The 17,206-nt window shown below is 38.9% G+C and overlaps 1 protein-coding gene across 1 annotated transcript in view; it reads right to left on the bottom strand.

Annotated features, from left to right (window-relative positions):
• Nucleotides 1-17,206, bottom strand: part of TCERG1L (transcription elongation regulator 1 like) — a 244,115-nt gene that overhangs the window by 39,958 nt on the left and 186,951 nt on the right. The window contains exons 6-7 of the mRNA XM_089669320.1: nucleotides 7,491-7,582; nucleotides 7,035-7,123 (exon numbers count right to left, since the gene is read on the bottom strand). Coding sequence (XP_089525446.1) covers nucleotides 7,035-7,123; nucleotides 7,491-7,582 — 181 coding nt within the window. The remainder of the gene's footprint in view (nucleotides 1-7,034; nucleotides 7,124-7,490; nucleotides 7,583-17,206) is intronic.

Genomic DNA, 17,206 nt, shown 5'->3' with positions numbered 1-17,206 from the left:
GCATTGTGTCCACAGTAGCATTTGTGTTGGCAGAGCAGACTAGGCCATAGAGGAATTACTTTGACACAGTTGGCCAGCGTAAACAAATATTGCAATATGTGTGAATGAAAATGCCTATTTTTATTGTAACGTTTACTGGAAAGGGTAATTAGCAGTGTGGAGAGGGTTCCTCCAGGATTTCTAGTATTAATATGTGGCTACACCCCTTTAGCACCTGCTAGATAAATGCATGTACAAGCTATTGGGATTTGAGCACAGGTATATCTTGTTTCTATCTCAGCAGCAGACACCTAGTTGCATTGTATGCATCCTATTCCCACACTCCCTCCCAAAACTTCAGCTCCTTGCCACAGCAGCTGCACCCCTCAACCAAGGCCTGTACACTGTGCTTGCCACCTCTCAAAACAATCTGCCCGGTCACCTCTGATCAGGGGCGGACTGACCATTTGGAAACTCGGGCACTGCCCAAGGGCCCAGGGTCAGTAGGGGGCCCCATGAGATGCCCCTGGTACCTTTTTCATAGGCTTTTTTGAGTTTTGACACAGGGGCCCCATGAGTTGTCAGTCTGCCCCTGCCTCTGAGCCAGTGTCAGGTATGAATGCAGTTGTGCATTCAAAGTCTGAAACCAGAGACACGTCACTGTTTCTTAAATACATACTCTGCAAAGAGCTCACTAAAACAGGTTTCACTAAGTTTGATGCCAAAGCTGAAAACTACAGAGGCTGGAAATACACCTTGAAAGCCACCATCAAGGAACTAGATGTCACAACTACAGAAGATTTAAATTTACTTATCAGGTGACTCAAACCTCAATCTGCTGAAGGTATCAAAAGACTCAAAACTGTTCACATTGATAACCCTGCCACAGCTCTTAAAGCTGCTTGGGACAGACTTGAGGCAGCTTTGGCAGCCCAGAAACCATTGAGGATGCTTTATTTAAAAGGTCGCAAACCCAAAAATATCTGGCAGAGATATTATAAAGTTTCAAGAGCTCCGTGACCTTTTCCTGGAGCTTCAACTCACCTAAGCAGATACCCACCTTATGGGCAGGGCTTAACACACCCAATGGGGAGGGAGCTCACCAGTAACGCTCGCTAATAATGCAACCTGCAGACGGAGGCTGGAATCACATGAAAATCATCATTAAGGTGGCACATACTCAAAGTAACCGTACATGTAAAGTGTGCTGGCTTCTAAGGGTGGTACTTCTCATAAAAGCCCGGAAAAGTCTGGTAGGCAGAGTTAACCCTTGCCTACCAAACAGCACCACTTCTGTTGGACAATATTAACTAAGCATCTTACACAGCAGAAAATACACCAAGGAAATATTTAACACAGGCAACTCAGTAATACCTCATTAAGCGCCTGCTTACAACCTACCCAGTGTCAGTTACCTAGATACAGCTTGTGGGTTTAACCCAATAGTCTCCAAGTTACCTTGTCATGTACAGGGAAAATTGGCATCACGTGGCTCAAGCTGCAAGTAAAAAAACAAAGTTTCCTTTACTCCCTTTCCCTACTTCTGTGAGTTAATTAGAAAAATTGCAGATACTAAGAATGATCCGAGCTTCTCCTTTTGGGAATCCAACCCTCTTGGTCCACCTTCTCCAAGGCCTGCAAGCTCACGCATTTCCCATAGAGACTGCAGAGGTCCAGTGTCTGTGAAAAGGCCTGATATTCTACCTAAACCTACTCCAGTCCCTAAAAAAAAAAAAATACTGGTCAGAACAAGAAAATTGAGAACGGAAATTGTCAATGTCCCATACATAACTAACCACATCCATATAGGAAATGTATTAGCTTCAGAAAGAAGCTCTTGAAAGAAGTAGATAGCTTTTAAAGAAATATTGGATTTGCTTCAAATGCTGTGTTTCCACGGAAAGATCAAAGATTTTTGACCTGTTAAACATAACAGGAGATGCCTTATCACACACCATGAACCTGTGCTAGTATTACATAAATTTCAGACAGGAAAGCCACTGGTCTAGTAGCAGCTCCCCTGAATGGCAGTATAGAAATACCATTTCCTGAGCTCATTGAGTGCAACCTTCAAAGTCATGGCAAATGGCAAACTATCAAACCCAACCTACAAGTGAGCAACACTGTCCTCTTGAAAGAAAAGAATGCCCACCGCAACCATTTGACTATGGGTCTCAATAAAATGGCTGTACCAAGTAATGATGGAGAGATTTGGAGAGTAGAAGTCAAGGCAATTAAGGAAAGACCTGTGTGACTCTTCTTTGGGCCTATCAAGGAACTGGTACTTCTCTTGCCAAAGGAAGGGGATTTGACTCTTAACCAATGACTTGATTCAAATTGAGGGAAGAAGGACCAGTGCATGTTGCTGCCTTTCTGTTTGAAGATAGACTTTTAAACTATCTTCTGTTCTATCTTATGCTGGCATGTAGTGACTTTCAAGTTTTAAAGTATGGTAATGTTTGCATTATTCTTCCATGTTCTCCCTCTTTCTTGTTTAATATTTAAAACAATAGTTTTTAGTGGGGAGTATCATGTGACACATGCATTGCTGTTTAGTTTGCCTTTAAATAATTTTGTCCTTATCTCACTCCGCAGCTAGGAGATGCTGTGTATAGCTAGTCCCAGCGTGTCTTTAGTTTCTGTTCTGAGCACATGTAATTGCTGGACCTGCACATATTATGATTTTTTGACCTATCTGATGCTAATCTGTTATGATCTTCACAGGTTTTGGATTAAAAATTTCTTCGATCTGCAAGATGTCATTTGGATTGAATCACTGTCTGCTAATTCTACTGAGACTAAATTACAGCTATCTTGTCACAACTGGATAAATTGTAAAGATTACACTTGCAAAGCTTAGATTTGGGAAGCAAAACAGGCTCTTATTTAATGGTACTGCCAATAACAGCACTTCTGTTGCAGACTGACACTAAGCCACTGCCTAGCAATTAGCAATAGCGTTGTTAGCATGTCATGTGCGCTCCTTCAGCTGGCTGTCAGGTTGCTTATCATTGGGCAAAAGATATAACCTATACCAGGTTTTTTGGGGGATAGCATTAAGTATGTTTCTTATCACTTCTTTGCAGAGTAAGAAATTATAGGAAATATCCCCAGTAGGGTACACATGCTGCCAAAAAACATGTTTTCCTCGAAAACAGGTATGAGTTAAAACCTCTTTGGGTTATTATTAATATGTGTGTCTTGCTGCCCCTGTGACAGCTTATCCTATCAATTTGTTTCAGCCTTCACGTGGTTTGGAAATAAGGTGTAGTTTACCCATTGGTGTGATGACAGCATTACAAATGTGATAGTATTTATTCTTCCGAAGCCTATTCAAAACTAGAAGAATGTTTTAGCTAGAGTTGGCCTTTATGTGACACAGACAGACAATAGAAGGAGAATCTACAACAATAATTAAAATGTGGTACAAGAAGCATGTAAATACTTTGTAAACAGTCAATGTAATAATTAGTCCTAGGTTATAATTACAGTAATAACTCTAATTATATGCTCAGTGGAAACAAAATAAAGTAATATTGCACTATGGTTTCTATATTGGCTGCAGTAGCAGCTACAAAGAATTATATATTACATATCTACTGTTTGATATTCTTTATTTATTGATCTGGAAGGTTTTCTGTCTTTTGCCAGTGTATAATGGCTAGTTTGTAGTTCAGAACCTACAAAAGCAGAATGTTTTCTAAGACAAGTTTCATTTCCTGTCCCAGATCCAAAAATCTATGGAACATTACCTGTCTTTTGAAAAGGAATAAACAGCTTTTTGTTTTGTGCATATTCATGATGGAATGTTTGTGTTTTGCCTGCAGGTTTACTTTAATGAATATCTTTAGTATTGAAAACTCTACATTTTAGTTAGAAAGAGAATAGAAAGACATCTGTCAGAGTCATTTACCTACAGTAAAGGCTGTTATTGTATGTACTCAGAAGAAAAGTGTGGGGAGCTGGCTCTCTTAAAGTAGTAACTGTTCTCAGTCGGGTCTCAAGCATTGTAGAGAGAATGATCATCCTTAGGGCTTGTTTGCACAAGCTTTGCCCTATTAAAAATGATCTACGTTGGATGGGTTTTCAGAGGGCATTGTACAGGTGGTGAGGAGGTATTATGTCACCTTCTCACCAGATGTTTTAGCCCCTATACACCCACACCTCATACTGCAATTGTTTGCATTGCATACCATTTCAGGGTGGTGCTGCCCTTTTCAGTTGATAGGGGGATCATTTTTGCTGCATTGTAAGGCAAAGCATCATGGCCATAGCATGTGTACACCCCTGCTCACCGACTTTGCAGCTTACGGGAGAGCAGTTAGAGGGAGGTAAAAACACAACCCAACCACGTGTTTGTGTTGCCCGTTTAATGCCCATCCCCTGCTTACAACAAGTACCAACAAAGCATTATGGAAGCTCTTCCAGATATGGTAGCCACAGATCGACTTTTTCCTTGGACATTGGGTGTGCAAGGAAGAAAGCACTAAAAGCAGCCCATATATAGTCCACACTTAATTTTATTCAGGCTCTCATATCATAAAAATCCAATTCCCTTAGACATACTCTATCTCTGATGTACAGTCTTCTCAATTCCCCACCTACAAACTTCACCCCAAAATACTGTATATACCCAGGTGGGAACGTGATCTTCAGTTTCAACTCTTGACAAATTGATAGAATCCTTCTTTATACCCACAAAACATCAAATTGTACTAAGTACCAGGAATCTGTCCTCAAAACACCACACTGGCTTCACTGTATGTTTCCTTCAACCTCTGCTCTGCTGGTGATGTGGTATCACTACAGGAGACATCCTGCTCATTTTCCGAAATGTGATAATGTATAACACAGACTTTATGGTCAGAGTTGCAACGTATAATGCAAAAATTTACAGATTTTATTATTCCCATGGACCTTGCCTCTTCTCTATTGCACCACAACACAATATGCCAAAAATGACTTACAAATGCTTCGCCCTACCACATTTAATCAATGTAGCTAGAAGCTGTATCCCAGACTTATGGAAACAACAACACACACCCACCATCGCTATGTGGCTGAAGGTGAATGGCATTAGGTGACTGGAGGATTTAATCACCTTGGACAAGGGTACACGTTACAAATTCTAGTGGATATAGTTCTTGAGCAATGAGTTCATCTCTACTCCTTAATATAAAGCACTGCTAGATACAGATCTTACACAACCCAAATAAAAAAAATGCTAGATTGCTTGGCAGATTGAGGGGAGGGAATCTTACCTCTCATCCCCACTTTCTCTAACCTCTTAATTTCTAGCTCTTTTTGTCTTTGTTATTGCATCATCTGCCCCTTCCTCTTACCTTGCTCAGCACCCAGCTTCTTCCTGAACTCTCTGAGCCTTTAGAACTCTGAATGCCCTATGTTTCTCCAAAAATCTATTCTAAAAACTAAAAGCTCATGCACTGGTGACTCAACAGACTAGGTATGTGTATAGACAACCTCAAGGCATCTGCGTATCAAGAGGCTCTTATACTTCATCAGGTTCACTGTAAGCACCATACAGCTGAGTGACCATCAACCCATCTATATGGCAGTTTAGTCAGCTCCCTGGGACTTTTTCAAAGTCCTGCTATAATTAATCAGTTATACAGTCAATGAATCCTTTGTAGCCAGTTTATATGAATTAATAGGGTAAAAAAAGCCAGCATGTTCCATGTTTCAGGGATTCAAAATGCCCCCCTTCATCAAGGCTTGGTATGGACAGAAGTAGTACTTGTTAAAAACATCTGACAGGGCTCACATATTATTGGATTTTTTTAAAGAGAGAATTGTGTTGCTCACATCATCCAATAAAAAGCTATTTTCCTGTTTAGAACACATCACATTAATCATCATATTTTTTATCACATATTAATCATAATTTAAAAACAATATGTTTGTCAATAAAGAGCTTTCATCTTTCAGATGTTTCATTCATGGTGAGATCCATTGTGTGTCAGAGACATTGCTCTCTAGTGAACCAAATTGACACATACTCAGAATGGCCCTTTAAATGCTGACAATGGCTTTCACTTTTATAAAAACAATTAGTGGACATTTAATAGCAAACCAGATTTCTGCATAACCAACACAGGCCGCTACCTAGGACAGGAGGGCTGCCGGGGCCAGCAAACAGGCACCCAAACTTCATGTTGCTGATGCTCAATAACACATTGCTATGTAAAATAAAAGGTCCTGTTTGCTGCTCTACCTGCCAATACAACCCAACTGGTCTGCATTGGTTCTGTTTCTGCACAGTTAGCTCATTTTTGCTGGGGGATTATTGTACTGTGTATTTACAGTTCACCCACCCCATTGCTGCTAAGCAAGAACTGAACTGCTAGCATGGCATGGTGTAAGTTCTTTGTTGAGTTCTATGTGTGTGGATGCAAGATAGATAACCTGCCTTCTTTACTTTCTTCATCATCAACTTTGGTATACTTCTAAAATAACAAATGCAATAATACAGAGCAAAGGTCTCCAAGATGGCTATGAATACGGCCCAACACAAAATCATAAACTTACTTAAAAATATTGATTTTTTTAGGGAATGTTTTTTAAAAGAGTGCACTTACACTTAGTAAACACATGTGGCTGTAGAAAAGTTTTTTTTACAGTGTTTCTTTATTAGACTTTTATGCTTTTTACTAAAAATCTCTTTTTTTTTCTCCATGCTTTGCAGGGAGAAAAAAGAGAGATTATCAACACAGGGCTCTGGGCTGTGACTGAAAACAGCTGATCAGCAGGACCCGGCCACGAATCATTGGTTGGGACCTGCTGACAAACTCCCGCTGTGCACAATCACAGCAGGACTAAGCAGGCGGGGGCACTCATGAACACCCTGTACTTTGAAAAGGCCAGCAACGTACAGGTCTATTACTACGCCTGTACAGGCCACCCGTCCAAAGTACATTGCCGGTGGGTGGTCTGCAAGTGGTTGATCCTACCCTCCCCTGGTACAGTTACAAACAAACCATATTCAGGCATGCATAGTTTGATTATTATGTTATTCATATTTAATGTAATATTCTTACCATGGTGATCCTGGAACTGGCGTTGATGCCACTGGCTTATTGCCTTTGGTCGTATAATCCTCGCCACTTGATACCTTCATACCACCATCCTAGAATCCAATATATGAAAAAGTTTAGTAAAGGCCATAAACTAATATTTCAGACTTTGTCTTATGGTACTCTTATCGGTTAAACTTGGAAAACTAACTTACATGAACATTTTTATTATACATAATATAGTTTATAGCATACGCAGTTGCTGAGTTCACATTAAAACACTAGTTTCTAGGACAGTAAAAAGGATTAGACTAGTAAGCCTCTAATTACTGATGATTGATTAGTTAGGTACATTTCCTATCATAATAATTATGAGGCAGACATTTTCAATTAAGAGAAATAAATAACTAGGTAACTAGGCTCCTGTCTTTGACAGGCTAATAAAAGTTTCTTAGCACTTGAAGTCTGGAGAATACAAACCTTTTCATCTGCCTTGGCAGTTTTATTTTTCCTCTCTGAATGTAAAATGAAGGTGGCTGAGCAAGGCGCTCTGTTTGCTTCTTTGTTTTTATCTGTAAATGTAAAAAAAAAGAGATTTTAACAAACCTGTATATGAATTTAACAGTAGATTCTTTTTTTTCTGCAGATGTATTTTAAAGCGTATCTAAACCCAGGAATAAAAATGAACTACTGTATATTGCAGCTTTCCAGTCCTTATATGTGATGGCTACATTATCTTACTTTTTTAAGCTTTTTTGTTTCATTATTTTTGCCTGTTGATCCTGCTAATGGCAACACTTATTCAACCTATTGCATGTATGGAGGAGCATTGTTGCCCTAGGACAGGACAGAACACCTCGCCCTCCTCTCTTCGCCCTTCTCTCCATGATAGGAATGCAGCACAGGCAGAGAGATCAGAAAGATATCAGCTTATCAAACACTTTCAATGGTATATTTAATGGACCAAAAGACAGCAAATAAGAGATGTCAATTCTTAAGGCAAACATGCACTTTGATACTCTCTTGAACCTTTTATTCATTTAGAGTGAACCTTTGGCCAAATTTTGTTAAATAACCTTGCACTATGGCTATAATTATTATTATTATACAGTATTTATAAAGCGCCAATAGTTCGCTCAGCGCTGTACATTACAAAGGGGGACAGAACATGTGACAGAACAGTAACAATACAATGCAAAACATGAGGGGATTGAGGGCCCTGCTCTTTCGAGCTTACAATCTTACTAATGAAGCTTACTAATCTAATTAGCACATAAAGTATAGCTTATTCAAATTTGCAGACTACTGTCTGAAAAGCAGGATCTTTATAAATATTCACATAGGCGCCAAGTGACTAATAGAACCTTCAACCTTTTCCTACCAACAGCACCCCCTTTGGGTCACATTGCAGTTTTCACTACCCCAGGCAGATTGGAGGAGACTAAAAGGATCTCTACTTCAGTCTTGTGTGAGGGCCACTGGATGGGCTTTCAGTGTCCTCCTGTGAGACTCATTAAGAGATATTTCCTGGCTTTTTATATGGTTCAATAGAAATTATTTGCTGCATGTTTTTATATGTGTGATGGCGTTTCTTAACCCATATTGGCCCATAAGCATGTTGAAGTTGGTGTAAATTCTTACATATACCCAGTGAAGTGACTAGCCTCAGGTCACAGAGATGAAACAAATCCCTCTACATAAGTTGTACCTGTGTATCTGCAACATCGCTTCTATACGGTCTTCTAAAACACGCACATCAAAGGATATTTCTCAGCTTCAGCAGACAGGGCCAAGGAATCTGGCATCACACACTGCACAGCATTAGACACAGAGCTCGGTGTAGTCTGAAAGCTGAGTGGAGGGAATGAACACCTACCATCTACTCATAAGGAAATATGCACAGCTGAGGCTGTTCATCACCTGCTATGTGCTGGTGGGGTGGGGGCATCACCGGAGAGTGTCTGGTGACTGAACAGAAAGAAGTGACTCATGTAGATACTGACGGCAGAAAGAAATTACACATGGTGCATTGGATTGAGGCCAGTACATACCATAGAATGGTATGCTTTGTTCACTTTTCATATCTGAGGTTTACAGCTACTTTAAGAGTTTATGGTTATAGGAGTTTTGGGGGATTTAGGGTGTAGTTGGTACTGAGCTGGTAAACATTGCTTACAAGAATATGCCTATAGAGTTTAGCCTCCCTCCCTCCTTTTTTAGGGTGCAAGTCATAATTATTTTAGACAAGTTACAGTCTTTTTGTTATTGTTTCTTTTAATTAGTGTATACTCTGGATCTGTGAAGGGTAACTACCTCATTGCCCCCCTGGAAGGTGTGGAATTTAGAGGTCCAGTTCCTTGCTACTGACATTTGTTGAGGCAGTTATGTGGTTTTTCTTTTTGTTTTATAATATACAGTATTTTGTTACAGTATTGAAATTTCATGTTTTTGATGTGTTTTCTTATACTTTTAGATACATATTTACTAATTTCTTCCTGAAGAAGTGGGCTTTGTCCTATGAAACGCATTGAAGAAGATATATTTAAGCGACCCCCAGTGAACATGCTCTAAATGGGGTGATGCCATTATACATACAATCCTTGTTATGCTGCATCATGTGATATATGTATCTGCATTATACTAAGACACATTTTGTGTCCTTTTTTGGAATTTTTTTAACGTTTATACAAAATATTTATACATGTACAAATAAAACTTATAGAATTTTAATTTATTTTTTGGCATGGTACCATAAAAATGCTATATAGGGTCTGTTTCTTAAGTGATTTGGTTATAGGAGTTTTCATACATGCTGGTGATGGCCATAGTGTAGCTTTCTTTCTTGCTTGCTCCACTTAGCTGAACTTATTATGTATTATGATTTAAACTACTACCATCTATGGTTATCTCTTCACTCTGTTTACCACTACTAGGTAGGAAGTTCACAATCAGCTGAAACCCTAGGGCAAGTCCTCTCTTCTGCCCACATTTACTGGTTGGAAGGCATGTGCTTGTGTTATTGGTGCAATTTGCTGGAGCAGTCATTACTTACCTTCAAAATATTCCTGAAGAAGTAAAAATGATTACAGCTGTGAAATGTATTGAGTAGCCCCCACCACACTGAAGAACCAGTATTAGGATTTTTTTAAATATGCCTGCATCACAATGTTTGCTAGTAAAGGAATGGTCTCATACAGAAACACAGCAGTGATACCTGGGGTGCTGAAATAGGGAAGTCTTATTACAGTGAAATCTAATCAGAAACATTGTTGTTTTTACTATATGGGATCTTAATTTTTGTAAAAATAAAAATTTGAATTCTATTGCATACATAGTTTGTTGGAAGTAGAGCCTTAAAAGTCTGAACTCTGTTTAGGAAGAATTCCTATCCGACATCTTTGGTCTTTCACTTTTTATACATTCTTTGTTCCTGTCACAGCATCCCGATGGTAATAAAAAAGTAACATATTGGTCTTACACAAAGTCTAACCTGCACAGTGAATCAAAGGCTTTGAAGCAGAACACTTAATTATGTTCCCTGGCCCAGATGGAACATTACAGGCCACTAATCATCCTGCTGTAACAATTACAAAATAAAATAACTCAAACCTTAACCTCCATTGTATACGGGGAGAAATTGGACCCGGATCATAAACTCGATGACTGCAATCATTTTATTGTAAATGTGCAGAATGGGCGGCAGCTTTCTTAAGATCACAAATATCACAAAAAAGCCCTTTTTTGTTTCTCTAATGATCCTAATGGATATAAATGACCTTTGCGATATTCAAGTTCCTTTTGGAAATAGTTTAATAAAATGATAGTAAAGCTTTAGAAGTAAAGACATACAGCCAATTTAGATCACTTATATCAATCAACTTCCATTCCGCATTGAAATGATAAAAAATGATGACATATACTCTATAAACATATGCTGGCAAAATTGTAAGATGCAGTAATCTTTATAATGAAAATAACAAATCTTCTGGTAGAAAGAATCAGCACAAAAAAGGGCCCTAGGGTAGTTTGATTGGCATAGGCGCCCAAAGTGGTTGTTACAGTCTCAACAGTTGTAAGTCCATTTTGATTTTTTTTTCTTTTATTGTAGAAGCACTTTATCCTTGTTTCTAAATTAATCCACTACACTATAAGGGATCTCCCACCTCCCTCTTTTTTCTTTTTCGGTAGAAACTCTGAGCTTTACCATATCTATGCTTTTTTGGACTGCTGCATTTTTGGAAAGGGTCAGGGACTTTTTTAACCACTTTAATAGCGGGCACTTTTACCCTCTTCCTGCCCAGGCCAATTTTCAGGTTTCAGCGCTCTCACGCTTTGAATGACAATTGCGCGGTCATGCAACACTGTACCCAAACTAAAATTGTATCATTTTGTTCACACAACAAGATATTTCTTTTGGTGGTATTTAATCACCACTGTTTTTATTTTTTGCTGAATTAATAAAAAAATTCTGAAATGAAAAAAAAAACATGTTTCTTTGTTTCTGTTATTAAAGTTTGCAAATAAATAATTGTTCTTCATAAATTTAGGCCAAGATGTATTCTGCTACATTTCTTTGGTGAAAATAACCCAAATCAGTATTTATTTTTTAGTCTGTAGGAAAGTTATAGAATTCACAAACTATGGGATATATCTGAAAATTGATCAGTCCTGAAGTACTGACAGCCAATCTAATTTCTTGAGGCCCAAAAATGTCAGAACAGTACAGATATCCCCAAAATGACCCCTTTTGCAAAGTAGACAGTCCAACGTATTTCATAAGAAGCATGGCGAGTTTTTTGAAGTTGTAATTTTTTTGTCATAAGTTTTCGCAAAATCAAGAAATTAAAAAAAATATTTTCACAATTTTTTACATACTGTCACCAGTGCAGTACAGTATCATCATATAACTGGTGTGGAGGTGATCAGAGACACTGATTGGTTACAGTACGAAAAAAAATATAATTTGTTTTCAATTTGTTTTTATTTATTTATTATTTTTATTATTTTTTATTAAATGTTTTTTCTATTTTTTTTTTCATATTACACTATGACCAAAGTAGTATAATGTTACCATAGTAACATTGTACTACTTTGGGGAAGTGATCAGTATTTGTTTTTTACACAATTTGATTGCTTAAATCAATTCATTTAGGTTTTTTTGTTGTGATTAGCTGTGATTGGCCATGGGTAATCACATGACACAGATGGGCTGTGATTGGCCCAGTCTGTGCAAGTGATCACTGTGACCATTCACAGCTAAACACACTTGTATACAATGGATGGCATGAAAAGAAGCCATCCATTGTATACAACTGTCATGTGACCTGCTGTGATTGGTCACAGCAGGTCACATGGTACTGGCAACGGGGCCGGTACACAGATCTGTCATCAGCCGTGTCTGAGGTACACAGCCGGTGACAAATCTCGCCACAGTGCGGCCCTGCGAGCAAGCGCAATCCATCCTAGATTGTAAGCTCAAAAGAGCAGGGCCCTCGAACCCCTCGTGTATTGTTTTGTTACTGTATTGTCTCATGTTCATTCCTCCACTATAATGTACAGCTCTGAGCAATCCTTTTAGCGCTATATAAATACTGGATAATAATAATAATGAATGACGTCATATGACGCCCTCCCAGAGGAACGAGTTGTTCACCAGGGCGTCATTTGACTATAGACCAGGCAAGTGGTGAAAAGCAAAAAGCAGCATTTTTGCCACAATAGAGTTCAATGGAGAATCTGGTGAAATGCATGGTAGTGCGTTTTTGCCGCGTTTTGCATTTTTATTCTGCCCAGAAAAAAAAAAAGTACCGCAAAATGGGCAAACTGCATAGGTGTAAACAGAGCCTTAAAGCTGAACTCCAGCTTGCACATCTGTACAGGCTCCTCCTATGTACTGAAATTGCTTACTCTGCTTTCACTGCACACTGTGAGCTTGTGTATCAGTAGTAAGTCAGACATAGCCTGCCTCATTTCTTGGCTGGAGGGAATACTGCATCATTTATTCCTTTCATTCTTAGCCTAGCTGTCCCAGGCCTGCCCCTTTCATTTATTGGAGTTCAGCTTACCTAGGAATGCCCACTCCTCTAGAGTGATATCCATCCGTTAAGACATTTGTTATTTGTATAACTTCTCCCAAAAGCCAACCCACTGTTTGCATAATGGCAGAGAGTTTTTCAAAGAAATACTGAGGCATGATGCACAGGGGTGCATTTCTATGGTGACACATCCGCTGTGTTCCAATATATCATGCGGGTTGGGGTCTCCAAACACATACAGGGTTCCTTCAGAGACACACATTCACATGCACCCACATGTCATATTAAGACACAGTAGCTGTGTTCTTGCAGCCACATGTCCCAATAGAAATGAAAGGGATGCTGGCACAGTGACACATGCAACCGCTGGTGAAAGATGTCCCTGCATGGGACACGCATGTCTGCACCCCTTTTGAATGGACCCCTAAACTTCAGTTGCACAGGAAGCCCCTTTATAGAGAATTATGTAGGCCGCTTAACGCAACTATCTTTCTGAAAATGCTATTTGCCTGGTTGTCATGCTCATTCTTTGCCTTTAGTACTTTTTGAGTAATAAATACAGCGCTCACGTGCCGCACATTTATTCTGGTTTGTGACACGTTAAAGCAATGAAGGAGAAGGAAGGAAGGCAGCAATATCAGACTCCATATTGCTGTCATTCCAGTTGTAACTTTAAGACAAATAAGGCCATACATGTGAGAATAGATTAGGAATCCAGAAAGTACTATTATAGTTGCTGGGGCACAGTGCTGCAATAACAACACATGAACCTAAAAAAGTAATCATTTTAAGTTCATACAGGAAAGAAAAATTGTACTGCAATGCTGCAAAGACCTTCTGTGCAGCTATGCCTGGGAGGCATCATATGATCATTTGCATGCAAACTGGTTATGTTGGGAAAACAATAACAGAAATAACTAAATTTTCAAATCTCATAAACTTGTTATATGGTTCCCAGGTATAGCTGGCTGGGTAGTCATTTTGTGAAAGAAGACCTTTACTGGTAATGGTATTAACTCTTATTATAGACACATTGCTTTGTCGTAGAATCGGCACCTTTCATTGCATGAAAACAACATGATATCTGGATATCTTTTATATCGCTCCCTGGTTTAGGTGAACTAACATGCTGGAAGGTCCCTTCATATCCATTAATTACATCATTGTGTCAATATAGCACAAGATAGACAAAGTAAAATTTGTTTTCCATAGACCGTGAAGCAGCAAATACAACAGGGACTTGACTGACATTCCCATCCAATTAAATTGACTTTTTTCTCATTATGACCCAGTAAGGTTAATTCTGCTATAATTTATACACTATCCTGTTATCATATGCAGCATATGCATCAGACTAAAATGGAATGCATTTTCCTACCTTTAAAATATTTTTGAATATTGTATTGATTGGTTGTGTTTCCTGGAAGTCCTGTTTTAATTAGTACTTGTAATGTGTTACAAGGCATCTTCTAGTTTAGTTTTACTCGGTATACTGTCTTCTGGCCTCTATTGAAGTGTGATGTACTAGGACTGTAGCATGAACTGACTTTGTATATATTTACCATTGTCCAATCACTAAGGAGCTTTTTCCCAGTGAGCAGGGCAAAACTGCGCAGTTAAATACCTGTAGCATGCTTCTAGAAGAGTCAATTGCCATCTGATGTGGTCCAAGTCTAAAGCTGGTCGTACACTAGTAAATGTTCAAAAGAATGTTTGTACAATTATTCATACAAACATTTTTATGAATATTCGTTGTACATTCAATGACTAAACAAATGATATTTGAAAGTACTTCAAAATTTTGTGTGCTTTTAAAGTTTGATTTTGGAATAAATCTAATTTTCTGCATGAAAACAAAATACACTGTTGGAAATTTGTCTAAGGAAAAAAAAGTCTGAGCCAGATTCTAACAGTATGCAGCTTCTCCAAAAGATCCAACTACTGCGAGGAGGTCCTCCCTGATTACTACCAGAGTACTCCAGTTCCAGTGGGGTAGCCCTTTTGTCCTTGGATTCCTCCAGCTATTCACCTGTGTTACCAGAGCTATCCTGGACTTCATTGTTAATAAGGATAATCACAAGTAGCTGTTTGTGTTTTGTTCTGTTTTAAAAATTTTCCATCCTGTTCCTTCTAATTTTCCTGTCACTGTAGTGTAAAAAAACGTCAATTTTGATCCCCTAACTATTAGAAAATTGAACAAATGTTCTTAAAACAAAACCTTTGAACAAAATACTACTAGTATATGGCCAGTTTAGGATCCTGGGTGTGAATGCATTCCCTTAGGGCTCGGCTCCTTGAGAGTTAAGAGAAAGCTGGTTGATTCTTGAGGATCTAATGCAAGCACTTCCTGTGTGGGACACAGGATCTAGAGGACAATGAAGTATAAACACGAACCTCAACTGGTCTGATCGATGCAGTCATCTACCTGATACTGAAAAAAACCCCATAAGAACATCTGTTGTATTGGAAGATACTTTATCCTGCTGTGAGAGGGGACCAAAATGGAAGCCCAAGCATCCATTCAGGGCATATCAACCAGAGAAACTGTACTACTATTATGTTTTGAGTATCCCACCTACCTCATGATTCTACAAGAAAGTCTCAAAAGATATCCAGGGACTAGACTGACTTTAGACAAATGTAAATCTGTACTTGTAATGTGTTACAAGGCATAGACCATATCTCAACTGGGGATCCCACTTGCAAACACAAGTTCCAAACTCCTAGCCAAGCAGAAGCTCAACGCTCAGTTACCCTACAACTACATAAGTATTTGGTAGCCATGAGAAAGAAATATATCCATTCAGCTAACAACAGGTCTGTGGTATTCATTAATATGATGCAAGTTATACAATGTTCAATATACTGAACTTAACTTACGGAGATGACAGTTTTCAGGGCTTAGTACTCTCTATCACAGTTGACCTGACACTCCTCCTACATACACCACTGTATATTGGGACACCCCTCCAAATCATTGGATTCAGGTGTTCCAATCACCTCCATGGCCACAGGTGTATAAAATCAAGTCTGTGTATGAAAACTGCTCCTACAAACATTTGTGAAAGAATGGGTCTCTCTCAGGAGCTCAGTGAATTCAAGCGCAGTACTGTGGTAGGTTGCCACCTGTGCAATAAGTCTGTCGGTGAAATTTCCTTGCTAATAAATATTCCATAGCCAACTGTTAGTGGTATTATAACAAATTGGAAGCAACTGGGAACAACAGCAACTCAGCCACGAAGTGGTAGGCCACGTAAAATGACCCTGGCCCCTTAGTTCTAGTGAAAGGAACTCTTAAGGCGTCAGCATACCAAGACATTTTGGACAATTTCATGCTCCCAACTTTTTGGGAACAGTTTGGGAATGGCCCCTTCCTGTTCCAACATGACTGCGCACCCGTGCACAAAACAAGGTCCATAAAGACATGGATGAGCGAGTTTGGGGTGAAGGAACTTGACTGGCCTGTGCAGAGTCCCCAGGGTGTTATGGTGGGCCAACTCAATATTGAACCCTACGGACTAAGACTGATGCCATTAAAGTTCATGTGCGTATAAAGGTAGGCGTCCCAATACTTTTGGCAATATAGTGTATCTTTGCATATCCACATCTCTATCTCTTATTAACACCTCTTGTTGTATATCTCCTGAAAAAAACTATTTCTTCCCTCATACAAGGCTTAAGTTACTGAACAATAACCTGCTGGAGGAGTGCTCAAAAACAGACAGCACAGATTAAGCTTTTAGCTGATTGTCAGGCTTTGTGATTGTATAAGGAAATTCAAAAGATACCAATCTTCCTGAAGCAAGCAACAAACAAAGAAGAAACTTTGCAAGTTCAGTGCTACACAAATCTTGATTTACTGTATATATTTATATAATCCTTCTAATTAATCACATATGAATTTAATTTGGTGACTATGTCTCAGCTACTGTCAAGTTAAGGAACAATTTCAAGCACAAACTGTGTGTGAGAGTCACTTCAGCAGAAAGAACAATGTTCCGGTACACTTGGCCCTGTAGGGCGAATAGAGTCAAGAGAAAAGCCAAGCTGTGCCATCAGTCTGAGCAACAACTCCAAGAAACAAACAGAAGGAGAAAATGTATTTACTCTGTCCAGCCAAATTGCCAAACAATCCACCAGTTTATATATAATAAAAACCCC

Source organism: Staurois parvus, unplaced genomic scaffold, assembly GCF_062004578.1.
Source record: "Staurois parvus isolate SC_StPar_1 unplaced genomic scaffold, SC_StPar_1.0 ptg000009l, whole genome shotgun sequence".
In the NCBI taxonomy this organism is placed as follows: domain Eukaryota; kingdom Metazoa; phylum Chordata; class Amphibia; order Anura; family Ranidae; genus Staurois; species Staurois parvus.
Note: the sequence above shows the minus strand (reverse complement) of the source record. Positions and strands in the feature narration are given on the sequence as shown.